The sequence below is a fragment of the Rhinolophus hipposideros genome (assembly GCF_964194185.1).
Source record: "Rhinolophus hipposideros genome assembly, chromosome: 7".
NCBI lineage: Eukaryota > Metazoa > Chordata > Mammalia > Chiroptera > Rhinolophidae > Rhinolophus > Rhinolophus hipposideros.
In genome coordinates, this window is record NC_138053.1 from 16,318,185 (window position 1) to 16,342,465 (window position 24,281).

The 24,281-nt window shown below is 38.3% G+C and overlaps 1 protein-coding gene across 4 annotated transcripts in view; it reads right to left on the reverse strand.

Annotated features, from left to right (window-relative positions):
* The window catches only part of SNCAIP (synuclein alpha interacting protein), a 140,000-nt gene that overhangs the window by 17,312 nt on the left and 98,407 nt on the right, over positions 1-24,281 (reverse strand). For all 4 annotated transcript variants that reach the window (XM_081053317.1, XM_081053315.1, XM_081053314.1 and 1 more), the window contains 3 exons: positions 14,379-15,253; positions 12,288-12,467; positions 6,256-6,369 (listed from right to left, as the gene is read on the reverse strand). In XM_081053317.1, coding sequence (XP_080909443.1) covers positions 6,256-6,369; positions 12,288-12,467; positions 14,379-15,253 — 1,169 coding nt within the window. The remainder of the gene's footprint in view (positions 1-6,255; positions 6,370-12,287; positions 12,468-14,378; positions 15,254-24,281) is intronic.

The window sequence follows — 24,281 nt, forward strand, 5'->3', positions numbered from 1 at the left end:
AGGAGAGAAACATGTAACGAGTGCCTACAACCTACGAAGAATGCACCCAGGGAAAGCAGAGGGAGTGTGAGCTACAAAGGCAGTCAGATCTTGTAGAGGAGAAGGTAGAGCAGAGCCTAGAGGCCAGGCTGGGAGTTCGAATCTGAATAAAGATGTGCTGAGAGGCTGTAATCCTTAGAGGCAAACTTGCAGAAAGTTAGAGCTGAAATTTGGACCAGAACAAGTGATGTTTTACATGCATGAGGTAGAATCATTTGCTTTATTTTGCCTAATTTGGTAGGAAAAGAAAATTAGATTATTTTTATTTGGAGACAGATCATTGCACCATGTGATCTTAACCCCGGAAAAGATCTGGATGAGCAGACGTATTTCAGGATAAAGGACATACCATGGGGTTTGAAGTCTATGGTAAGACATAGAAACACCAAGAAGGTAGATTGCTGCAACTCTACCATTGAAAAGGAGAGCCCCGCTATCTTCAGTGAGTCATTCTCAAGCTTCTAGGGACTCGGCTTGCACCATATTAAATCATGGAATCTGAATATTGCAGAGTGCAAGAGATTTTAGGGAATCATAAAATTCAAACACTCTTATCTTACAAATCAGAACACTGAAGAAGATAACTGGATATTTTCTGATATTCTAGCAGCTTCCTTCTTTAGTAAGGAAAGTTCAGAAGAGTTCAAGATATTGGAAATGTTTTATATGTACTTATTGGTCAGGCAGTTTTTCATATTTTTCACATTCAATTAAATATTATAGTGGATATTATAGTCAAATCCACATGCACAGAAAATGCTCTTTAGTATAATTCACAGTGTTTTGACTTTTACTAAAGGGGTTGGAAGAAATGGAATACTGCATTTCATAAGACTAAGAATTCTCCCCTTGTAGAAATCTGCGAAAGAATGTAGAGGCCTGCACTTCGCAGGGGCTTGATAATCTGGGAGAACAAGACAAGGTCTGTGAGAGTTGCCTTGGCTCGATGGCTCTCCAAGTTAGGTTCAGTCCATGGTGTTACAATGACCTGCCTTCTTTTCTTATGATGACATGGATAACTCTTTCTTCTTTACAATTAAATATCTTACCCAATTCAATATGTAAGACTTACATAATGGAAGACCATTATTTTATCATTCAAAATAAGATAGATCTTTGCTCAGCGTCTGAAATTCAGTTTTGTGCTCTGCACTGGTCAATTTACTTTCGTAAAATCATATGCAAATGGCCTGTCTGCTGAGATATTTTACGGAAACAAAAATCTCTTCTATGATTTTGTGCAGAGAAACACAACCAAAGGGGGCTGGCTGACTAAACACCAGGTCTAACAACCAACATTTAAGATTTCTGAGAAGGACATGGAGATCGCTAGAATCCCCTCATTTTAGTAAAAGCATTTAGCATCCACTTTCGGAGATGTTACCTTCTGCTCTGATTCTGGAGGACACATCAGTAGGACACATTCGCTGTCCTACAGTTTAACCAGTCGACACTAACTAATAAGGAGAACAGAACAAATACAGCTGCTTTCTCCAACCAAGACTGCCCTTATGAATATATATGTATGCAATGCTGTTTACCTCTGTTTAGACCTGTAGTGCTCCCTCCCTGCCTCCATTCTCTCTCTCTCTCTTCCTCTCTCTCTCTCTCTTTGTGTCTGTGTCAGGGAAGAGATGTTAAAGGAAGAATGTACCTTCGGATCCTCATTTTCCCAAAAGTATTGCTTTCAGAGAACATCCAAAGCAGTCACATGGATGGGGAGTTTCTTCTGTATTATTTGTTTTACAAAACACCTCTCCAACTTACATTCCATCCATCCATCCACCCACACACGTCCATCTATACATTCAACTTTCCTCTACTGCCTGAAAACTTCCTTCATCCACTCATTTCCTCCGCTGGGGTGGTTCAGCTCTTTTGGTTTTAATGTTGTGTTTTTTATATTCATAAAGGCAATGCAATTTGTTTCAAGCTGCAATTAATATATGAAATTTATGAGATGGGCTGGACAATGTCTAATAAAAATGTAATTGAAAAGTGCTATAGGTTCATTACTGGTTTGAATCAAATCTCTATAGTTTTTGACGCAACCATAAATTCTTAAGGAGACAGCTTTGTGATCATACATCATCGAATCTAACATGCCATCAATTGTAAGATTCATTCTGGTTTTGAGGTGTTAAAATATATTTAAAAATGGCCAGTGATAACTTAATAATGTCATTTATTGTAACATAAATTTAGGATTCAGAGATAGTAAAATGTGGAAAAAAAAGTATTACTATATCTAAGAATTGATTAAATGGGTTAAGGCCTAAATAATTCTTTGGTGAGTTTTTCTTATACTTTACTTAGGGTGAAATAAATAAGCTAAATAATATTGATAGCAATTAATATAATAAATTGGAAGATATTCAATAATGATAATATTCAACATCTACCTAGAAGCTGGAATGGGCAGTGTTTCACGTGGCTTTTCCCATTGAGTCCTCAGAACAACCCTATGAAGAAGGCTCCATTATCTCCATTTTAACGATGAGGAAACTGAGGTCCAGGGAGGCTATTTCTTTTTTCTTTTTTAAAAAATAAATGTATCCAAGGCCACTGAGCTAGTAAGCAGTTGGGCTAAGATTTAGACTCTCAGACAGCCTGAGTCAGGAGCCCATGCTCTCTGTGACTGTTTCCTGTCTTCTGCGTATGAATATCCACAATTGCTAGGTGCCCCATGACCTGTGACTCTGTAAGGGACACACTCCCTTTGTACCCTTTGGGTCACAGAAATCACGGTCAGCTACCTGCCCGTCAGTTCGTGGGTTCATGGAGCTTCCCATCGGTTATGCTTTTACTAAGATCAGTCCTTGGAGAGCAGATGGAAGGTCATGTGAATCAAAGATTTTTCTATTTTGCTTTCATCTGCAATCGCAGCACTCTCAGGGTTGTTTACTTATTTCTACCCCATGATGGTGAAACAATAAAGCCAAAGGCATATTTCCCTTTTTAAAGTAAATTGTGGAAAAACAATAACACACAGCTTGTGGGAGCATTCCCCCCTCACCAGCATGCCCATCACTGTTCATGACCATTCATAGGAATTGCTGAGTCTTTTCTTTCTTCAAAAACTGCCTCCCTCCCCCTTTAATCTGTATCAGGGCAAACAGTGAAAATGGAGAATGAACACCACAGCGTGGGCAAAGGTAGTCTTGGTAAATGCTCATTGCTATGATAGAGACTGTTTTAGTAGCAGAATCTCCTGACCAAAAGCCATGTGAACGATTCAGAAACAAAATGAGCACAGGTCTGAAGTTGAAAGTAACATGGCGTCCACTGAAACAGTGACCAATGTAAGATAGGCAGCCCCCAAGCAGCTGAGGGCAAAAACTTTGCTGGGAGCCTGGATGAGACCATTTGAACCTTCATGTTAGAGTAAAACAGACCAAGCTGCACAAGCTGTACCTTTAACTTGAGACAATTCTGTCTCAATTGTTTTGCCAGCAATCTCTCTCTCAAGAGACACAAAGCAGGCTTATTCGAGGAGAACCCCCACTCATTCCTGAGTCTCCCCAAGGCTTTCACCTTCATGCTCCCTGTGCCAGCTATGCTAGGTACAATCAGACAATGAAATAATTGCACCCTCTGAGACTTCATGTGTCAAGATGAGGAAAATCAATTCCTATCACCCAAAGATCTATCACTCCAGACCACCACTAAAAACTGCTGGCTACCCTGTGCTATTGGAGTCTTTAGAGGTAATTTTTACAAGAAAAAGGACACAAATTGGGAGTCCAACGGAGCCCATCCTTTAAGAATCTATATGAGGGGCAGAGGGCAACTAAAATAAACCGAGAGAGGAATTTTCCTCTGTACTATCCTTTCCAGAGGTATTTACTGAAGAAACAAAACCAGAACACACTCAAGTGCCTGCTTGATACAGAAAAAACTTGCATGTGCTGAATCCATTAGAAAACTGTTCAATAACAGCCTTCCTTGTGAAAATATTAGCCTTGTAATGGTTCCAAGTTCAGCATCTCCACAGGTTACCTGTTACATAAGTGGCTGCAGCGGATGTAGGATGGCTGGACAGAATTTACAGTTCTAATGGGTTTCTACATTTTCCACTTGGATAGGAATGTACTCCTAAGGGCGCTGCTGGACTGCCTTATTCAAAGCTGCACTGTCGGTCATTAAAAATGCTTATCAGCTTGAAATAACAACCTGAAGATTGATGCTAGCATGAAGCAAATGCTTTGACACTGCTCTTCCCATAGGTCACTAATTTCCATCTTTTCCTCTATCTGAACTCAGTTAGGCACACTATCACCCAACTAGTCCCAGAAAAAGCACTGTCTTTTGTTCTGTCCCAGGAGCTTCCAAATTATGAGAAACCCACTGTGAGAGCTGAATAGAGAAACTGGCATATAAAAGCCACATTTCCCAAGACAAAGAATGCTGGATGCCTCATTATTTACATAAAATCTCAGAACAGGGATACATCCTTTCCCCCTTTTCTTTGGCAAACAAACCGGAAGTACAGGCAGCCTTTCCACTAATATCAAAATTCCTTCTTAGACTTTATTATAAGCAAATGAAATAAGGAGTGAAACAACTATTCTGACAATTTGAGAATAAATAAAATTCTATCTTATACTGGAAAGTATTTCTAAAGATTGGCAGTGATTAAATTCTTTTGGTCATTTGAAAATTGTGTTCTGCCCTTTGCCGGTATAAGGAAAACAAGGGCATCTTGAGCAAATGCGTATTAACTAGTATGACTGTTTGCAGGCTACCATGGCTGTACAATACACAAAGAAAATGGAGTCATCATTTCCAAGACAGTGGCTTTTACAAATTTTCAATGTTTTCCCTGCTTCTTTCTTCATTTAATAAATTTAGTAGAGGCACGTACTAAATTTATTTCTTCAATGGCTGTGTAAGTTACTCCATATGTATCACGATATGTTGTTAGACAAAATTATAAAAAAATTGGTCTTCGTCAGCTATATCAATGCCACTGTAAGCAAGTTATACAAGTTATGCACACAGATGGAGACAAAAGAGAATTTGGCCCTGAAGTCAGAGGACCTGAGTGAGATCCAGTCTTTTTGCTCTTACTAGCCAATAGCCCATGTGCAAGTCAATTAACTTTCTTCAGTTTCTTCATCTATTGAACGGGGATAAAAACGACACGATCTAACGGGGTTGTTATAAGGAACAAGTCAAATAATGTACACAAATTACATGGCATGTACTTGGTACATACAGGAAACAGTATATATAAATATACACATATATATGTGTGTATGTATATATATATATACACACATATATATTTATATATACATATATGTGTGTGTATATATATATATACATACATATATATGTATGTATATATATATAAACTGAAGTTACCATGGCACAAAATAAACTATCACCTAACATGACTCCTACTAAAGAAAGACTTTAGTAATATTCTCCAAGTCAATTTTTTGAACTTGAGATTGTCATGCTTGGGGAAAAAAACGCAGTCTCTTGTTGACAATACCACAATTTACTGCCACTGGGGAAAGTTTATGAAGCCAAAGGGGATACAGTTATATGCATGAGAAGCAATTTTCTTTGCCACAAACAAATATGACTAAATCTATTTTAATATAGTGCTGACTTTATTTTTTAATGACTCAGATTGGCATTTTGTGGTTCCATATTTTAAAAAGATAATTTATATTCATCTGTGCATATCAATTACTCACACTGTGATTTCCTAATGTAGAAATTGGTTGTAACTGAGACTTGTCTAGTTAGCGTGTTTACTCATCTTTAATGGAGAGAGATTTCTTCGATAAATGTCTTACTAAAGATTTTCTTTTTAATTTTGGGTTCAAGACTATCATTTGTCTTTTTGACAGAAGTTAAATATGTTTATTGTAGAAAATTTGGAAAATACTGAAAAATACAAAAAAAGGTAGTTATAGAGTGATAACTACTATGAACATGTCGTAATAGTCTTATTACCTCTTTCTTTCTCTCTCTCCAAAATTCAAATTTGATACCAAATTACAGGAACAGTTTTGTATCACACATTTTAACTAAATATTATATAATGAATGTTTTCCCATAAAATTTCATCATATGGATATAGCTTCATTATTTATCCAATATCCTATTATGGAATATTCAGGTTGTTTGAAATATTTTTCATTAAAAATACTGTAGCGAATATGATTGCTTATAGATCTGATCATTAAAAATTTTTCATACCTGGCCAAAGCAACCTGCATAATGAATAAGGCTTGGAAAATCCTTAGAACAACTTAATTCTGCAATGGCTTCTGTTTCACTCACCATCCAGCGTACGCACTCCAACTGACCATTCTAGATTGAAAAAAAGAGAAAATGAAAGAAATTCAAGGTCATTCAAGTTTTAAAAATAGTTTATAGATGGTAATTTTACCAAGGGAAGAAATTACATGAATTCTGGCATTTATATCTGGCTTCATTTATTTATAATACAGGTATATCATCACCTATTTCTGATATGTGGTTTTGGCTCTAAATCAACTACAGAGTTTACTTAAATACATTTTCATAATTTTAATCTGTTATTTTAAAAAACTCTATTGAGTTATAATTTGCATACTATAAAAAAACACTCTTTTTAAATATACAGTTTGATGAATTCTGCTAAATACCATATTTTTGCCATGTATAATGGGCAACTTTTTGCCCAAATTTATGAGGGAAAAATAAGGATACCATTGTACATTGGCAGTACTAATCCATATCTATATAAATGTTTTTATTCTTTTATTTATGCTTATGAGTTAAAAGTGTAACTGTAGAAATCAATAATGATGTCCATACGCAAAATAATACCCTGGAATATGATAATCGGATTTGTTGAATTTACAACGAACTTGCAACAACAAAGAGTTCTTGGTCTTCTCTAATGCATAAATATCATAGATTTGTTACCAGTACATAAACTTTCTTGTACCTTGTGTCTGTTCTTGTGTTTTGTAATTATTTGTTACATAAAATTTCTTGTACCATAATGTTAATAAATAAATGCTAAAATTCCTTTATAATTATTTATAAATACCGAAATGTAAACAAATAAAAATTTGAATTAAAAAAATTAAAACAAAATCATTTTTCCCCTGAAACTTTGGGCCAAAAAGTTTGGGTGCACGTTATACGTGGGAGTGCATTATACATGGCAAAGTAGGATACATACTTCCTTGTAACTGTAATTCTAATCAAGATAGAGATCATTTCCATCATCCCACCAACAAAATTTCTACTAGCCCTTTGCTCCCATTCCCTTCGCCTTTGCCCTGGGCAACCACTGATATGATTTCTGTCACCATAAAATACAGTATGCATTCTTTTGAATCTGGCTTCTTTCGTTCAGCACAATGCCTCTGAGATTTGTCTAAGTGACTGCTTGTAGGAACAGTTTATTCCTTTTTATTGCTGAGAAGTATTCCATCGTCTGACTAGATCCCAATTTATTTATCCATGAACTCTTAGAATAGACGTTTTCCCCGTGAGAAGTTAAAATGTTAGGATTCCAGAATAAAGAAAGACAAAATAATCCTATTGTACTGGCTGCAATGCTACTTCCCTGAAGCCTTTCCCACTGTGCCGGCAGTAGATGTCTTCTCCGGTGCCCAGATCCCACATTGCACAAACCAGGGAGGCAGTGGTGACATACGCGTATATATAACCTAGTGATTAAGACCCAGACTGTGAAATGGATTTAAGTCCTTAATCTATCACTTAGTAGTTACAAGACCTTGAACGAGTTACTTCACCTCTCTGATACTCATTTTTCTCTTCTGTGAAACAGCAGGGTTAGTTGTAACTACCTCAGAAAGTTACTGTGGAGATCAAAGGAGACGAAGCATGTCAGCTTACTAAACACACAATACTTGTTACCTAATGCTATCAGAGTGCTCTCTCAGTGTTCTCACAGTTACTCTATAAGACAAATGAGACATTCAACTGCCTTCCTGGTTTGCACAGCGTGGGACCTTAGCACAGGAGAAAATAGCTACTGCGGGCATGGAGTCAGAGAAGTCTGATCTGAAAATAAGACAGAGGAGGTCATCTGCTCAGTCTTCATTTACTCCTATGGAATTTCAAGTAGTCAACTTCCAACTATCCATGATCTGGTGTGTGTTGAGTAGCTTCCAGGGGCCCCATTGAGATCTATCTTCTCCCTTCTTTGCCCTCCTTGCTGCCAGGGGAGGCTGATATGTATCGGGTGGCTCCTTGCTGGGTTTGGCTGATGGAGAATGATGGCAGGAGATCAGGAAAGGAGAAGGAGTTTGAGGTCCTCTCAGCTCCTGGTTCACCCCTGCCTTCCCCCCACCCCCCAACTCTGGCCGCCACCATGGGGTTGCCACTGACCATCTGAGTCCCTCTATCAGTCAAAGGTAAAAAGCCAGCCAGTCCTTTTATTCAGCTCTATCTCATATCTTGCCCCAGCCCCTTCAGGCTCTGGGGTGGTAAGTGTACTCTGGTTGTTATCCCCAGACACTGCACTTTCCTTCGTGGGCTCCTTATATCCCACTCACTCTCCTTTCTTGTATAAATCCTTCATTACAGACTCTCCTTAAATCACATAATTTGAACATACCAAGTGTTTTCTACCAGGATTAAAACAAAACAAAACAAACCACTGATACAATGTGATTCGTTCCCTCTGAATGAAGAAAGGACAGGGAACCATATGGAGCATCTACTAGGCAAGACAGTTTATATAAATGGGCATTTATACAGAACACAGTAATATGAGGCAACATTTCTGATTTTAATAATTTGAGTCTTCTCTCTTTTTTTCTTGGTCTAACTAAAGGTTTATTAATTTGTTTAATCTTTCCGTTGCTTTTCTTTATTGTTTCTCTATTCGCTATTTCATTTATTTCCATTTGAATTTTAAAATTTCCTTCTTCTACTTGCTTTGAATTTAATTTGCTTTTCTTTATTTCTAGTTAGAAGGTTAGGCTATTGATTTGAGATCCTTTTTCTTCTTTTTTTTTAACATAGGCATTTACAACTATAAATTTCCCAGTAGGCACTGCTTTAGCTGCATCTTTAAATGTTGGTATGTTGCATTTTCATTCATCTCCAAATGTTTTTCAATGTCCCTTGTAAAACTTTGATACAATGATTATTGTAGAGTGAGTTAATTCCACATACTTGTAAATATCCCAAATTTCCTTCTATTATTGCTTCCTAACTGCATTCCATTATGGTTGAAGGACCGACTTTGTGTGATTTCAATCATTTTACATTTATTGAGACCTGTTTTATGTCCTAAGATACGGTCTATTCTGGAGAATGTTCCATTTGCACTTGAGAAGACCTCTGCTGGTGTTTCATACAATATTTTGTTAGAAGTCTGTTAGGTCTAGTTATTCAAGGAGGCAACACTTAAGTAAGTAGAATGCTTCTAGACAAGAAGAAAGAAATATCTCACTACTATGAGGTTGAAAGCAATATCACTTGCCATAAATAGAAATACCAAGAAAACGAAAAAATGTTACTAAATTCTAGTGGGAGATTTTTGCCTGCTCAAGTCTCAGAGCCTGGGGTCACTCACTGTACGTTAAAAAGGAATGTCACTAGGTTGTCTTTGAAATAATTTTCTCACCAGACCAACATTTTCTCTTAGCGCTTAATCAGAAGGACTGAATGAGAAATAAAAAAGCAATTAAGGTTATTTCATTCCAAGTCGCTTAGCTCCTAAAATAATTTCTTTTTCTGGCCCTGTTTTAGAAAATAAAGTGCTTTCACTTATCTTTCTTTGCAATTATTTTGCTTAACTGTTCTCAAAGGGCACTCAATAATGCCCTGAACTTCTACAGTATCTAGTGTTGTGTCCCCTAGAAACACTCAATAAATTCTGCATGTAACTGGCAAGAATTTATTATGTTCCATTTAAGTTTAAGAGTGGGAGAGAGATGTTCTTAAGCCTTGGTATGACTTCAAAGGTCCTTTTTCTCAGGTAATCTTTTTATTTGATACCCTATCTTTGACTCTGCTTCCTGTCAGTCAAGTCATATTATCTGAGCAACTTCTGCTCATTTGTCCAAGTTTGCTTGTCTTTAACGACAGCAGCGCTCTCAGAACTTGCTTAATGAGGTGAAACACCACCAGCCAGTTACTGGTATTCAAAACAAGGTCCTACAATGGGGGAAATGATGCTTCTTAGGACTCTCTCAAGTGCATTAATGTCCATCAAAATGCACTGAATGGACTGAAATAGGAGATGTATCAGGACAGATTTCTAAAGGGGGTGGCACTTTTTGTAAAATACTTGTAGTTACTGCTTTTGCAAATTCTAGGTTAAATGAAGAAATAGAAGAACACTTTCATTTCTCAAATCGTTCAGAAGTATGAGAGGGCTGAGACTCCCAAACTATAAAACCTTTTGTGTTTTATATGGATTTGTATGGGTTCTTCATTAAAACAAACAAACAAACAAAACAAAATGTGCTAAGTTTGCAAGCTGATTGTATGATGGCAATACTATGCTCACTGGAGTTCAACAATGAATCCACTTACTATGGATACCGCAGGAGGAGTTTATACCAAGAGTTGCCTTAATAACATTAAGTTTCTTGTATATCTTCCTACTCTGAAGATTCTGAATCTATCAAAACAGTACTAGGACATATAAATTAAGAAAATTTTTTTTATCCAATTAGGTAGTTAGAATATATTCAACAATCTACCATTAGTTAGGAAAACTATACATTATTAAGTTACAATATTTTATAAATCCTGAAACACTTAGTGCTTTAGGGTTCATTGGCACTACAAGAATGTTTTATTCATCACTGACACATGCCCATTGAGGACCAGGCCCAACCCCTATCTTCCCACATGAGTCTGACATAGGACTAGATCCTGAATTTGCCACCTGCACTTGAATTATTAATAATTTACCTGCCTTATCCACTAGACTATCAGCTCCTTAAGAAAAGGGACTATGGCTCATTCAAATTTGTATAACCATCACCTCACACAGTACGCAGTGGATTCGGTACATATTGTTGAACTCAGCTCTGCTGAACCTCAACTTCACATTTGACTTCTCTTTCTTCATGATGGCTGCTGGCAGGTCAGCTATTGATTGGATATAGTGTCATTCACAACTAAAGGAACATGATATCCACCAGCGTGGCAGATTTCTTATCAAAAAGTTATTTTTCACACTATCTGTGAAATAACGCCTTATCATTGAGTAAAATTAAGTAAAGTGGAAAACAAGTTTTAATATGTAAAACTTTCCTGAATGGTAAATAAAGGTTCAAAAATTTCGAGTTGCCTGCATTAAGGGTAAGATAGTAATTGCTTGTTTTTCAAATGTTATGTGTTCTTTAGGGAATTCCCAAGATGTTTTTAACTAGAAAGTACCTGTAATACATTTCAATATAGTGCTATTTATAAAAATTATGTTATTCAGCTTTCAGAAGACATTATTTCGTAAAGCAAAGTACATATGCAGAAGCACAAGATGTATTCCCTGAACCTCATTTCTAGCTTCTTAATAAATATAACTGAATTCCACATTGCCAAAGACCTTAAAAGTAATTTTAGTTTAATAGCTAATCTTCTAGAGATGTGTTACATATTTTTACAGAGGCACTCACTGCAGTGCTATAAAATACCAGGTTTTCCTGTATCACATTTCCTAGGTTTTAACTTATCCCACTAGGCATTAATTTGTATAGTTTTTGACAGAGAGCATACTGTGCTCTGTAAGAACTAAACTCAAACTCAGCACTTATATGCTAAACGACTCTTGATCCTGAAGACATTTAAACTTCAGATGTGAGCCATGAGAAGCCCACTTCATTATCTGGAATACTCCTGAGAGCTATCATCCCTTAAAATACACCTTGTCCTCATTTGTTTTGCTCATTATATTCACATTAGGAAAAAATGAAACAGTCTCGAATAGATCCAGGTGTGGTTCAAAAGTCTAAATTGCAGTCTCCGTGAATAACAAAAGTTCTTAAAACCACGATAGATCATTTCCCTCTCTATTAGCTGATTTGAAACTTACCCTCATTGCACAATAAATTGGAATGCAGTCTCAAAATCTCAAAGTACTTAGTGACTGAAATGATTAATCTCTTAAATGTAATATGCTCATTTGCTGTTTGCTTGGTATATCACTCTTCTCTCTCTCCATTCCAACACTTTAGCTCACTAGGAATCTTAAAAATGGGAAATCTGACTTTGAGCAGTAGAGGGCCCAGCCCCCAACCAGTCACCTTGATGGCCAGGCCAGCAGGAGTCAACTTCTCGGCGTTTCGCTCACTGAGGCAATCTTCTCCCATCAAAGACGTGAGGTGCTGCAGACATTCTGCGTGGCCCTGCGACGCAGCAATGTGTAAGAGATTGTTTCCGCTTTCGTCATGAATTTTGTCTAGATTGTCGGCAGCTAGGTGTGGCTGTACAAATAGCAAGATTAGAAAACTTAAGTAAATAAAGCAGAATGAGATGCTGGGGTGGTTTGCTCTGGGGACTGGGACGGAAGAAGAGATGAGCTTCCAGAAGGTCTGGTGGCACGTGTGGAAATCTAATTAGAATTCCTTGCTATTCATTCTAGTGATTTTCCATTACATTTTTTGTTTTGTTTTGTTTTGTTATAATATGGTTTAGAATGTGAATGCTCAAGAGACTTATATTCATGTGAGACATGGTGACCGGAATAGGTCGGGAAGCTTGGGGAGGCTCTAAACAACTGGCTTCTAAACAATTGTGATGACATTTATGGTGACTGGCAGGTGCCCTGTTTGTCTCTACCACTCAGCTGCTAAGTCCCAAAGGCCAGGTTGTGTTATGTTCCCTGTTGTAGGTTTTTTGAATGAATGAACTACTTGTCTCAACCATCTGCTTAGCCTTGAACTATGGAGAATTGGCTTTGACTACAAGCTACACTGTAACTGCTACTACTGTGTTTCCCTGAAAATAAGATCTAGCCTGACAATCAGCTCTAATATGTCTTTTGGAGCACAAATTAATATAAGACTATTATTTAAGGTATTATATTATATTATATTATATTATATTATATTATATTATATTATATTATATTATATTATATTATACCTGGTCTTATATTATATTAAAATAAGACCAGGTCTTATATTAATTTGTGCTCCAAAAGAAGCCTTAGAGCTGATTGTCCGGATAGGTCTTATTTTCAGAGAAACAGGGTAGTGCTCCCATGGGTACCTCTAGACACTTTTATGCCCAAATAAACGCCTGGGGGCATCAGGAGGCTACCTGCATTTGTTTTTCTCACCTGTAGTGAAGTTCATCCCCTGAGCATGAATTGATTGATAAAGACTGTCGGTAAACTGAAAAGTGTTATCATTTGGGAAGCATGAAGACATGGGAAGGACATAAGAAAGGAATGAACCAAAGAGAAACAGAGAAGAGCCAAGAGAAACGGAAAAGACATTTTCAGGAGAAAAAAAAATTACTACTTTTCTAAGTAAAATTTTTCAATCATAACATCCTATTGTAACAATACGATTTGTCATAACAGACCAAGCACGTTGCACTTATCTATGCATGGCTTTACCCTAAATAGAATTACACCACCAAGATGTGATGATTTTCCTGAATGAGACTTGAATTAGTATCATAGTATTAGCCCAGACTTGCTACTGTTTGATCGGAGCCTGAAAGCCAGAAAAGAACAATGCAGGCAGATGGAGTATGATTTCAGTTCAGCTTGCTGAGCCTAAGCAGAGCAAACTTTTGTTACATCATGTTACTCTGTCCAGAGTCTTTGGAAAAGGTCTTCATGCTTCCTAGACATACAGAGCTAGTGGAAACTCCATGTGGGTCAGAGGGCAATCAAGCTCTAGGGTAAGCCTCTATCTGCAAATGCTTTCCAACATCCGGCTCCAACTCTTGTGAATAATGATCAGGATAAAACAGAAGACCCTCTGTTCACGTATCTTGCAGGTCCACCATCAGCAAGGAACTGACATCCCCACAAATAACTGAGGGAGGGCATTGGAAACCATTAGAAAAGCCAAAAGGAAGACATTGAGATTCAAGTTACAGAAAGCACTGGGTTTTTCTGTTTTGTTTTTATTTTCGATTTAGTGTCCTTATTCCAGCGGAATTCATGCAAAGTTAAAGTGAAATAACACTCTCTCTATAGCCAGTTGTCTTGCCCTGCATTAACCTCCTAACTTTCCATTTTAAAACTCAAAAGTCAAGTCATCTAACTAAATCCATGAGTAAACATTAAACAGCATCATCATTCAGTTATAAGCGAGTGGAAGGATAAAAACTGGAGGCTCCAAATTACTCATATGTATGCTGAATTAGATCATACTTACCAGCAGAGATATTTGTCCTTCTTTCACGATGTTCAAGATGCTTTTCACTTTTTTCTGATACTCACTCCTTTCTTCTGGGCCTTGGGAGCTGGTCCAGTTCATGCCACCGATCTGCTCTTCTAGTTTGGGCTCTGTTGCTGAGGACGGTAGATGTAAGGCCCTGAGCTGGCAGTCTGGCACTGGCTTCTCAACTTTTCGACTATGAGGGTCACTACAGGTCTTGTTGAGAAAGTCCTTACCCTGGTTTTCAGGCTCATACGTAGACCCACATTTAACCAGGGGAGGCGAGCTCTCTGAATCTTCAGTGGAGAGCTTTTGCTGGTCCTGTAGAACAGATGATGCTTTCCTCAAGTGAGGGCTTTTCACAGGAGAAAGAACACAAAATGGTGTCATGCTGGATGGTGAGTTCTCAGCACTCCCTGTAGAGCAGGCTTTGCCAGAAAGGCCGTTGATGGTCGTGCATAAACCCACAATTCTTTTTTCTGAAGTCACCTTGGTAAAAGAGGCAAGTGGTTGACTGGATTTAATGTAAGGCACGTCCAAAATCTCATCCATGTCAAGGTCATAATGCTCTAGTTCGCCCAGGAATGTGCTGGTCTCTGGGACCTTACTTTGGGGGCTGCCTTCTCCATCGCCGTCTCCGGGGCTGAGCTCCTCAGGTTGAGGGCCTGGGGCAGAATCACCTCCTTTCTGGTACTCCGCCTTCTGGTTCTTTTGGTCATCACTTTCATTGTTGTCTAGAGTCTCTGGCTGATGTTTCAGTGGCGAAACTCGCTTCACTGGACGGAACTTACTGTACACATCAGCGATTCCTGTGGGCTTGTGCGTGTTGCTAATAAGAGTTGAGACGCTGCAGTTCCAGCTAGAGCTAGAAACTGTTTTAAAATAAATTAAAAGAGGAGACTATTAAATAAAAAAACTGGAAATATCTTGGCCATTCGGACAGACATGATTGACTCAAGTTATGCTCAAAGTAAGCCCTTGTGTAAGGGAATGCTTTAGAATGTCTATCATAAAACAAACAGTTCATACTTACCATTGGAAAACAGTGAAAGATAAAAGGAAGTTATGATATATTTGCTCAAAATTAATTAAAGATGCAGCAATGGTGAAAGTAGATACTAAAGAAAACAAACCCAGGCAGATATTTAGGTTTATTCCCTGGATAGTTACACCTTCCTGGCAACATTTTGATACCTGTCACCACCCAGAAAAACAGAATTGGAGGATAGGATCCTTTGTGTTCAACAGACTTCCAAACTAATTTAGGGAGAGAAGGGATGGATGCACACATGGTCACCCACACACACACTCATACACACGCATACGTACAACCCTAAAGCTTAAGAAGTCCCATATAAAGGGGTAAGTGTTTAGTATTGGGCAAACAAACTATGATCTATTGGGTGATTCACTAGGTGACTTGTTAGATGGATTAGGGAAAGAACAGAAAGGAAAGGAGTGATCAGGAGTTGAGTGGACCATGGGAGATAAGCCATGGTTGAGTTCATCCCACCCTAGACCAGGTATCCCGGTCAGTCATGGTTCAGGGACATTTCATGGTGCTTTTTGGCAGATGACACAGAAACATAATACACTGACACCTCACAACTGAACATGCTCGTTAAGATTCAGTGCTGCACCCCATTGTTTGAAAAGCTGGAAACAAACAGGAGAAGGAGGAAGTTGCAAAGGGAGGGTGAGGTAGGCAGACTAGTTTTTTTTTTTTTTCCTCTCATTTCTCTGTAAAGCTTAGATAAACATTGTATGGTTTGCATTTTGCACTTGAGTAAGTGTCTGGTTGAGATGGAGTGTAAAGTGAAACAGCAACACATCTGGAGGTGAAAGATAAGAACCACCCCTTCTCAGTTAGCCTTATATGAAAGGCTCCCTGTCCTCTCGGTGCTGGATGGTGGAGCACAACAGTCTCCTCAGCCATGATGATCCCACTTCCTTTCTGGGACACTCCCCTGATGAGATGACAGATGACCCAGCACCACTGGAAATTTGTAGGCCAGTGATTTATGGATCCCTACTCCCCTTCCACTTAGTTTACACCATCCCCCATCAAAGGGGTGAAGTTTCAGGACATGCCCTCCAACTAAGAACCTCTCATCTATCTATCCTCTTCCTGGAACAACAGCAGGTGGGAAGTATTTAACCCAAAGCATGTTTTTGTGTCTGTTCTTTACTATTGGGCACAACCAAAGACTAACAAAACATGAGACGGGGTGTATGCAGGTCTGTAACTTCCGCAAGAGTCCCTGTCAATCACTGATTTTTTGGGTGAAGGTGGCATACAAGTTATTAAAAGTTCCCCAAATTTAGACCACTGGTCATTCTCCCTCCTGCTAGTATATATTCCACAAGGATTCGGAGAAATTTTGGAATCAAGCTGACAAGAAGACAGTAAAGGTTCTGAGCTTGTTTGCCATATAACTGTCGGTGGGTTCTTTCTCCAAAATGGACCTCCATTTTGCAGGGAATTCAGAGGGTTTGCACTAAGCTGTCCTCCTCTGAGGCTTTTCTAGCTCTGGAATTTTAGAATCTAAGAAGAAAATACTATGAGCTATGAGGGGAGGCTTGGATCCTGTCCAGTAAGGAACAGGTATTAACAGGGAATGTTCCAGAAAGGAAAGTAGGGATCTAGATGCCCTTAAGCTGCTGCTTCTCTTCCCTTTTGTTGGCTCTACTTTTTAGTTGCACACAGTACTTGGCACAGAGCAGACAATTAACAAATGCTTGTATTTGAATTTGAATCTCACTTTGCACAACACATTAATCTCTTTTTAAATGACCAGAGCGCATCCTTCTGAGGGATTTACAGCTGAATTTCACAGAGGACAAAAGTTCTGTTAATAAACTCAGAGGACTGATAATTACCAATAAGAGCGGGACTTTCTAAAGTTATTTACGAAATGTAAATATGCAAAGGCAAAAACTAATTCCAGTTGGCCAATTATAAATCTAAAAGTTTTTCTACCCTTTTTATGTCCTTTTATCCCTAAAAATGTAAAGCTATGAAAAACTAATGTCTGCCAGAAATTTCTGCCAAGCCTTTTGCTCTTCCTTTCAAGAACACATGGTTACTGACTTATTTAAAACAGCGCAGAGATAATGGACATAGAGTTTATAATGTGTAAATAAGCCTTTAATTTTGTCCATCAATTTTATGAAAAGCTTCAAATACAGTTATGTATGTGTATTTTTTTTCCTTGATATTTCTAAGATATATACTTATTATTAGGTATGGTGTTTGCTAATATTTTTGCCAATTAGTTTCATTTCATTGGAACTTCTTGAAAATGTGCATCGCAGGATATCATAAAGAACTTTTAAAGCCACAAAACTTAGTGGGCCAATACAACGAGTGCATTGTACCAATATATTTATGTATTGTATAAGGTCGTGGGTTCAAAGGGCTCCTCTTTTATGTTGGCTTTATTTACATGTGAAATTTTTTCCAAGTGATACAGGGAAATGGATACCATATGTTTCCCAGCTGTTTTGTTCTGACAGGAGCCATTAAGAATGCTCTATGGAAATGAATTCTGTCTGAGTCTTATGAAAACACTTCTTTCCACAGAAGGGTCTAGAAACTGAAGAAGGGGCATCAACATTAGGCTTGTTGTCCTTCCCCTTATTCAAACCTACGAGTCTTTTTTAGACTGAAAGGGAAATCTAGTCTGTGGTTTCTAGAAAGTGGTTTCTAATCTGAGTCTTGACCACTGGGGAAAAAATCCCAATGGTGCAAAATGGATTATTTAACAGGTTTTCATGAAAATGCCCCGATTTAGAACTATATCATGTACTCATCTGAGAAGGGCAATTTTATGTATGCAGAAAAGACAAAATTCAGTTAGTTTATTTCTTCTAAGCTGGGCAAATGGGTGTTTTAAGCACACACAAGAAAAGAGGCCATTAATAATTAGGAAGATTTTCACTTCTAACTTTTTAAGTCTACCAAAAATTTCACTTATACTATTACTGTATCCCAACACCATAACAATTTTTTTATAATATATGGAAACAAAATTCAGACTACCTATGGTTACTAGGAAGATTTTGAGTTTAAATTTATTTTCTGGAAATCATGAATAAATACTTCATATGTTAACAAAATTTAACCCCCTGAAAATTTTATCTGTTATCTTATTAGATCTTTGGAAGTTCTGTAAGAACAGGGTCTGTGTCTAATTTATCTTTCTATCCCTCAAAGCATCCAGAAAAATACTTTACATAAGCAAGTTCTTAATGACTTTTGGTTTAATGGATTCATTTTTAACATACAAAAAAGTAAATATGTCTGACATACCTTAAACCTGTTTGCCTAATTATGTCACAAATTTCCTAAAATGGTCAGGTAAATGGAAATGTATTGGAGGCTGATTTATAGGCAATAATGATCTCTTCCAATCTAACTAGCATTTGTAATGTCTCTGATCACCAGTAAGGTATTTCCAATTGCCTGCTGACCATCCACACTTTACCACTGATTCAACAAGCATTTAATGCGAGCCTAGGATGTGCAAGTATTTGTGGCAGGCAGCATGTTTTGATGAAGGGGTCTTATCCCTCTCCACCCATGCCTGCTTCGTCTCCTTCTCCTACTCATCTAACACACACACACACACACACACACACACACACACACACACACACACACACACACACTACTCTGTCTTCCTTAAATGTATTCCTCATTCCCAGTAAACCTGGCCTGGATCACATGACCACTTACACAGTCTCCCGAGCAATCCATCTCCAAGGCAAGCTGATCCCTTCCCTTTTCTTGACCCCTGCCCCTCATTCCTCAGGAATCAAGTCCTGCTGTGGCCTGATCCTAAATCTCTCTCAAATCCCTTTGCTTCATCCTATTACATTGACTGGACCACATTGGGATCCTCCCACAGCCTCTGCAAGGGTCTACCTACTTCTTTGGTCTTCTTTCCAATCCTGAGTACCCCTCTTCACAAAGTCTGATTTTGTTATTTCTTAGCTCAAAAACCACAGGTGGCCCTGACTGCTTTAAAGAGTATTTCCCTTCTACGTGGAATGCATATCTATGCAGTATTTAAGATGGCACACAGGAACCATGCTAAATACCCCTGAGAGAATGAAGAAGTATATACCTTTCAACTCTCTTTCTTCCTCCTCACTAAGTGTTAGAATGGTATTACAATTTGGTGTTACAATGACTTTAACTCCTCTCCAAAATTTATCATCTCTGTTTACAATAATGAGACCACAGGCCATTGGCTCAGATACTTTCATAGGTAAAGAGTTAACAGGAATATTTTAATTTCATCACATTCATTTTAATAATGACCTTGGAACTATTGCAACTGACACTGGTTTTCTATTTACAACACTGACATAAATTTTCTTTCAAAAACAAGGGTTTAAAAGTAAGCTACTTTAGACAACTATGTTAAATAAACAACAGTACCAGTGGTATACAGGTAAAGTAAAAATAACACAGTTACATGTTGGCTATAACACACACTGTGGAAATAACACTTGAATTACTAAGTTTTGGGAAACAATGGCTTTCCGGATATTAGCTAAATTCTTTAGCATAGTATATGGTATTTCTTTTATTTATCTTCTGATTATCTTCTCATTTCAGCACCATCATTCCCACATCACTAGTTTTTTCCTGCACTTCCATTGCTAAACTCACCCTTTTTGAATACACTATGCTGTTTCTTCATTGCTCCCGCCTTTGGCGAAATTCCCCCTCTCTGAGAATGCCCTTGCTGCCTTCTCTGTCTGAGAGGCAGGCTCATCTGACAAGATTCCCCTCATGTGTCACTTCCTTGGTGCACTTCCTCTGACTCTCCGGGAAAATTGTTGTGCCTTGCTTCTCAGTGCCCTGATACTATTTGGTCATACCTAGCTAGAGGGGGGCATTTCTAAAGTGCTGTTGCAACTATTCACAAGAAAAATCCACCTTCTCTCTTGAGAATTCCTCAAGGGCAAAGATTGCTGTAAACCTTCTTGTGTTTATAACCATCCCTCTGTCTAGCACAGCCTCTCACAGACATTGGGGCTCAGTGGCTAAATCTTTTAATGAATGAATAAAAGGAAGAGAGAGGAAGGAATAGGAAGAAGGAAGGAGGGAAGGAGGCAGTGAAAGAATAAAGAGGAAGAAAGGAATATGTTACACCAAAAATGCAAAGTACAGTAAATAAATATGAGTCTTGTCACAAAGAGTAACTCTTGCCACATTTTGGGCACACTAATTGTGTTGAGTATTTCAAAGATGGTGTTGATAAGTGATTGAAGATATTCAGACATTTAGATATGCTGTATATTGAAGTATCTTCATACATTTCTTAGAAGTTCTAAGTCTCGATTTCTTCATCTGTAAAATAAAGGGTTTAGACTACATGATTGCTGAGACCTGAGCCACCTCTAAATTTCTATGACTGTACGGAATGTCTGCAAATAACAGGGCTCTTTATTCTGAGTGATTCACTATGAAACACTATAATTCTTCTGGATCCATGTCTTTCAACAGATCCTTAGAAATTTATAATTATGAGACTAAGCTGATTGCTGACACAGAACAACTCTTTGGCTCTTGGGACTGATAAATTAGTATTTTCTTAGGAAGATAATGTACAGTTTGCTTTTGTCAACGGTGGGTCCAGTTTTCAAGACTGAAAGTCAGTGCTGGCTCCCAAAATGCCTATTTACTTAACGTCTAAATATGGAATTATACGTCCATATTAGAAAATGAGTTTTAGACATCAAGAAGAGAAAGAAAAGGGGTATGCCTTTAGAAAAAACAGTGTTTCCCTACTGTTGACTGTTAAAAGTTAAATGAATACTGTAGTCTACGAGGAAAAACATGGTCAGCTTTAACTGTAATTGTCTTAAAATGTATACAATACACTCCACATCTATAGCTACAGGAAACTTGGGACCTTCAAGGACATACTTTCTAAATTCTCCAACATTCCATTTCCTTCTGGTTTTACACCTAAGGGAGGGACATAATGAAAGATTAGGCGTGCTAGGCTAGAGTCATCAGTTTCCTGAACCCATTGTAAACTGAAATCTGTAGTGGGCCCACTTATTGCAAACCCCTCTATAAGGCTCTATAAGAAGTGGTGACAGGTGACTTATACCATCTCATGACGACAGGAAGAAGAATGTGGAGTCTGAGTAAGGGCTGCCTGCTGGATGCTCTCCTGTATCGTCCTAGACTGTAACCTCATCCAAGAAAGGGCTGAGTGAACCATGGATTTGAAGAACTGTGTTCAGGCCATTATATTGGGAAGAACAAACATGTGTGAGGAGTGCATATTTCTGGAATGTTCCCATTGGGGTTGCTTGCTCATCTCTTTCATTGATGCCACAGACCCTTTATTGAGAATCTTGTGAGGCGACAGGGGAAGTACAGAGGACTTTATTACTGTATTATAAAAATATCAATTAATGATTTATTCACAATAAGATGCTAAAATACTACTGGAAAAGATTCATCAATTTGGTTCTAAATTTCCTGCCTTTAAGTGATTACTGGTATCAAGCAGCTGTTGCAAGTGTCAGATTTGCGTTTCACTGTTCTCAGCTCTGTCCAGAATTGTCAAGACCCGCTCATGTAACTTTGTTTTCCACCTGTGCCCATTTTGGTCTGCAAAAACTCAGAAATACTCAAGCCCCTACTACCCTAGATAGAAAACATACTTCTTCACCAAACAGGCATGTTTGATCATGAAATCAGATTCAATATTTTGACAATTTTAAACATTTGGACTTCAAAAGAACAGTTCACGTACAATAACAATTGGTGGGTCTGAAGAAAGCACATGGTTCCAGAGTTATTCCATCATCTAAAAAGTATGCTGACCTTCACTCTGACCTTAGCAAGAACCTTTTATGTGGATTAGGTCTTGTATTGACTCTAGGCCCACTTACTAGGTTTCCTTTCTTTCTTTTTCTCCCTCTTTGTGTTCAACTGTAGAAAGTGATACACGTCAAGGGAAGGTGACAAGGCTCATCAAGCAGAGACACACAGAAATAGGGGATAACTTTCTCAGTGTGTTTTCTGGAAAGTGTTAGCAAGCGCAGTTGGTGTTGGGAAAGTGTAGAAACACACTTAACAGTTTGAACTGAAGGTGGCGATGTTTTACAGTGTTGATCTACAGTCGAAGACAAAGAACAAGTTATTGCTTCTTGGTTAAGAGAGAACAAGAGGGAGATGGGGAAAAAGTGTGTATGGGGAGCGGGAGTGGTGGGAAAGCTCTACCCTCTGTCCTCTGCTCCCCACCTCCAACTGATGGCTCCAAAAATGCCTGTTACTTTTAACTTCTAAATATGGAGTTACGTATCCTCATTCAAAATACAGCTTTAGACACCAAGAAGAGAAATATAAAAGGGTATGTCTTTAGGGTACAAGAGTGTTTCCCTACAGTTTGTTTGTTTGTTTGTTTCTTTTTGTGCTACAAGTTAATTCTATTTTCTATGAGAAACAAACTGGTAAGTCTGTGAAACCTGGTCCCATTTTGAGAGGGATGCACTTTAAGGGCTCAAGGGGAGGAGAAATGGGAGGATGAACCAGTGCTGGCCTGCAGTCAACTCTTCCCTCTCAGCAGGCCCACTTGAACCCCTGCTCGAACCCCAGCAGGCCCTCTCTGTTACAAGGCTGCAAGGAGAACAGGGCAGGTGCAGCTGAACAAAGCCAAGTGCAGAGAAGCCCCTCCCAGCATGAATGCACGCGGAGCCACTCTGCCTCTGTCTCCCGGTGCAGGTACACTTCTCAGGCATGAGGATAACCAATGGAAAGAAGACCTACATATAGTTTAAGACTTCCTCAAAGCCATGTTTCTTCACTGAATTCTCCTAACATGTCCTCCATTTAACACCTTAGAATTGCTAATACAATGTATTTCTGGAAAGCTGTCTCTGTTTCTGAGTACAAGGCAAGGGTAAGATGTTCTCTGAGGTTTTCACAAGAACTGGAGGATGGACGGGCAGTTCTCATATATTCCCCCTTAATAATAAATGAGAACTTAGGAAATTTTAAGTGTTATGTGGGAAATTACAAAGCATACTGACTGCTGAATCAGGACCAAGGTTCCCTGACTCCAACTTTCTTTCCATAACACTGAAGGACCTCTTTAATGAAAATTAAAATTATTTCCTAACCATGAATACACATTTTTGCTATTTGCGTCACAACTAGGCAATGGATTCCAGAAACCAGTAGGAAAAGCTGGTTATACTCATTTCAGATTCATTTTTACCTAAATCCCAAACTGTGCTCTCTGCCTATGTTTTGGCAACCACTGACTTTGAAGCTGTTGTGTGGGAAAAGAGTTAGGAAAACAGTTTTGATAACATTTTTTTCTTAAAAACAATTGAATGGAAGAATTCCCCTGCTTTGTTAATCTTTAGTGGCATCAGACTAAACTTGGTACATCTTATAACTGAGAATTTGTTCTTTCAGATGCCAATTCCTTCAACTGGTTAAAGGTGGCAATCTCTTTCTAATGTAAGCAAGAGATACAGGAACATAATAAAGCTTGTTCAGAAGTGTTCAAGTAATTGGCAGGATGCTGAAATGCTCTTACAGGGTTTGTTCATTCAACAAACATTTGTTGAATGCCTTCCTTCTGTGCACATGGTTCTAGGGGTGCAGAGGTCGAATGAAGCAGACATAATCCATGTCCTCACGGAGAAACCAGATAGTAAAGCAAGTATACAGATGAATAAGAAATTGCAAAGTGCTCTGAAGGAACAAGTTGGGTATTAGAATAGAGAATGACTGAGAAGTGACACCATGGAGATGACATTTAAGCTAAGAACTGGGAAATGAAAAGCTGTTTATGTGAGGATCTGGGGAGAAATACAAGAAGAAAGATAATTTTGTGACTATCTGGATAGAAAAAA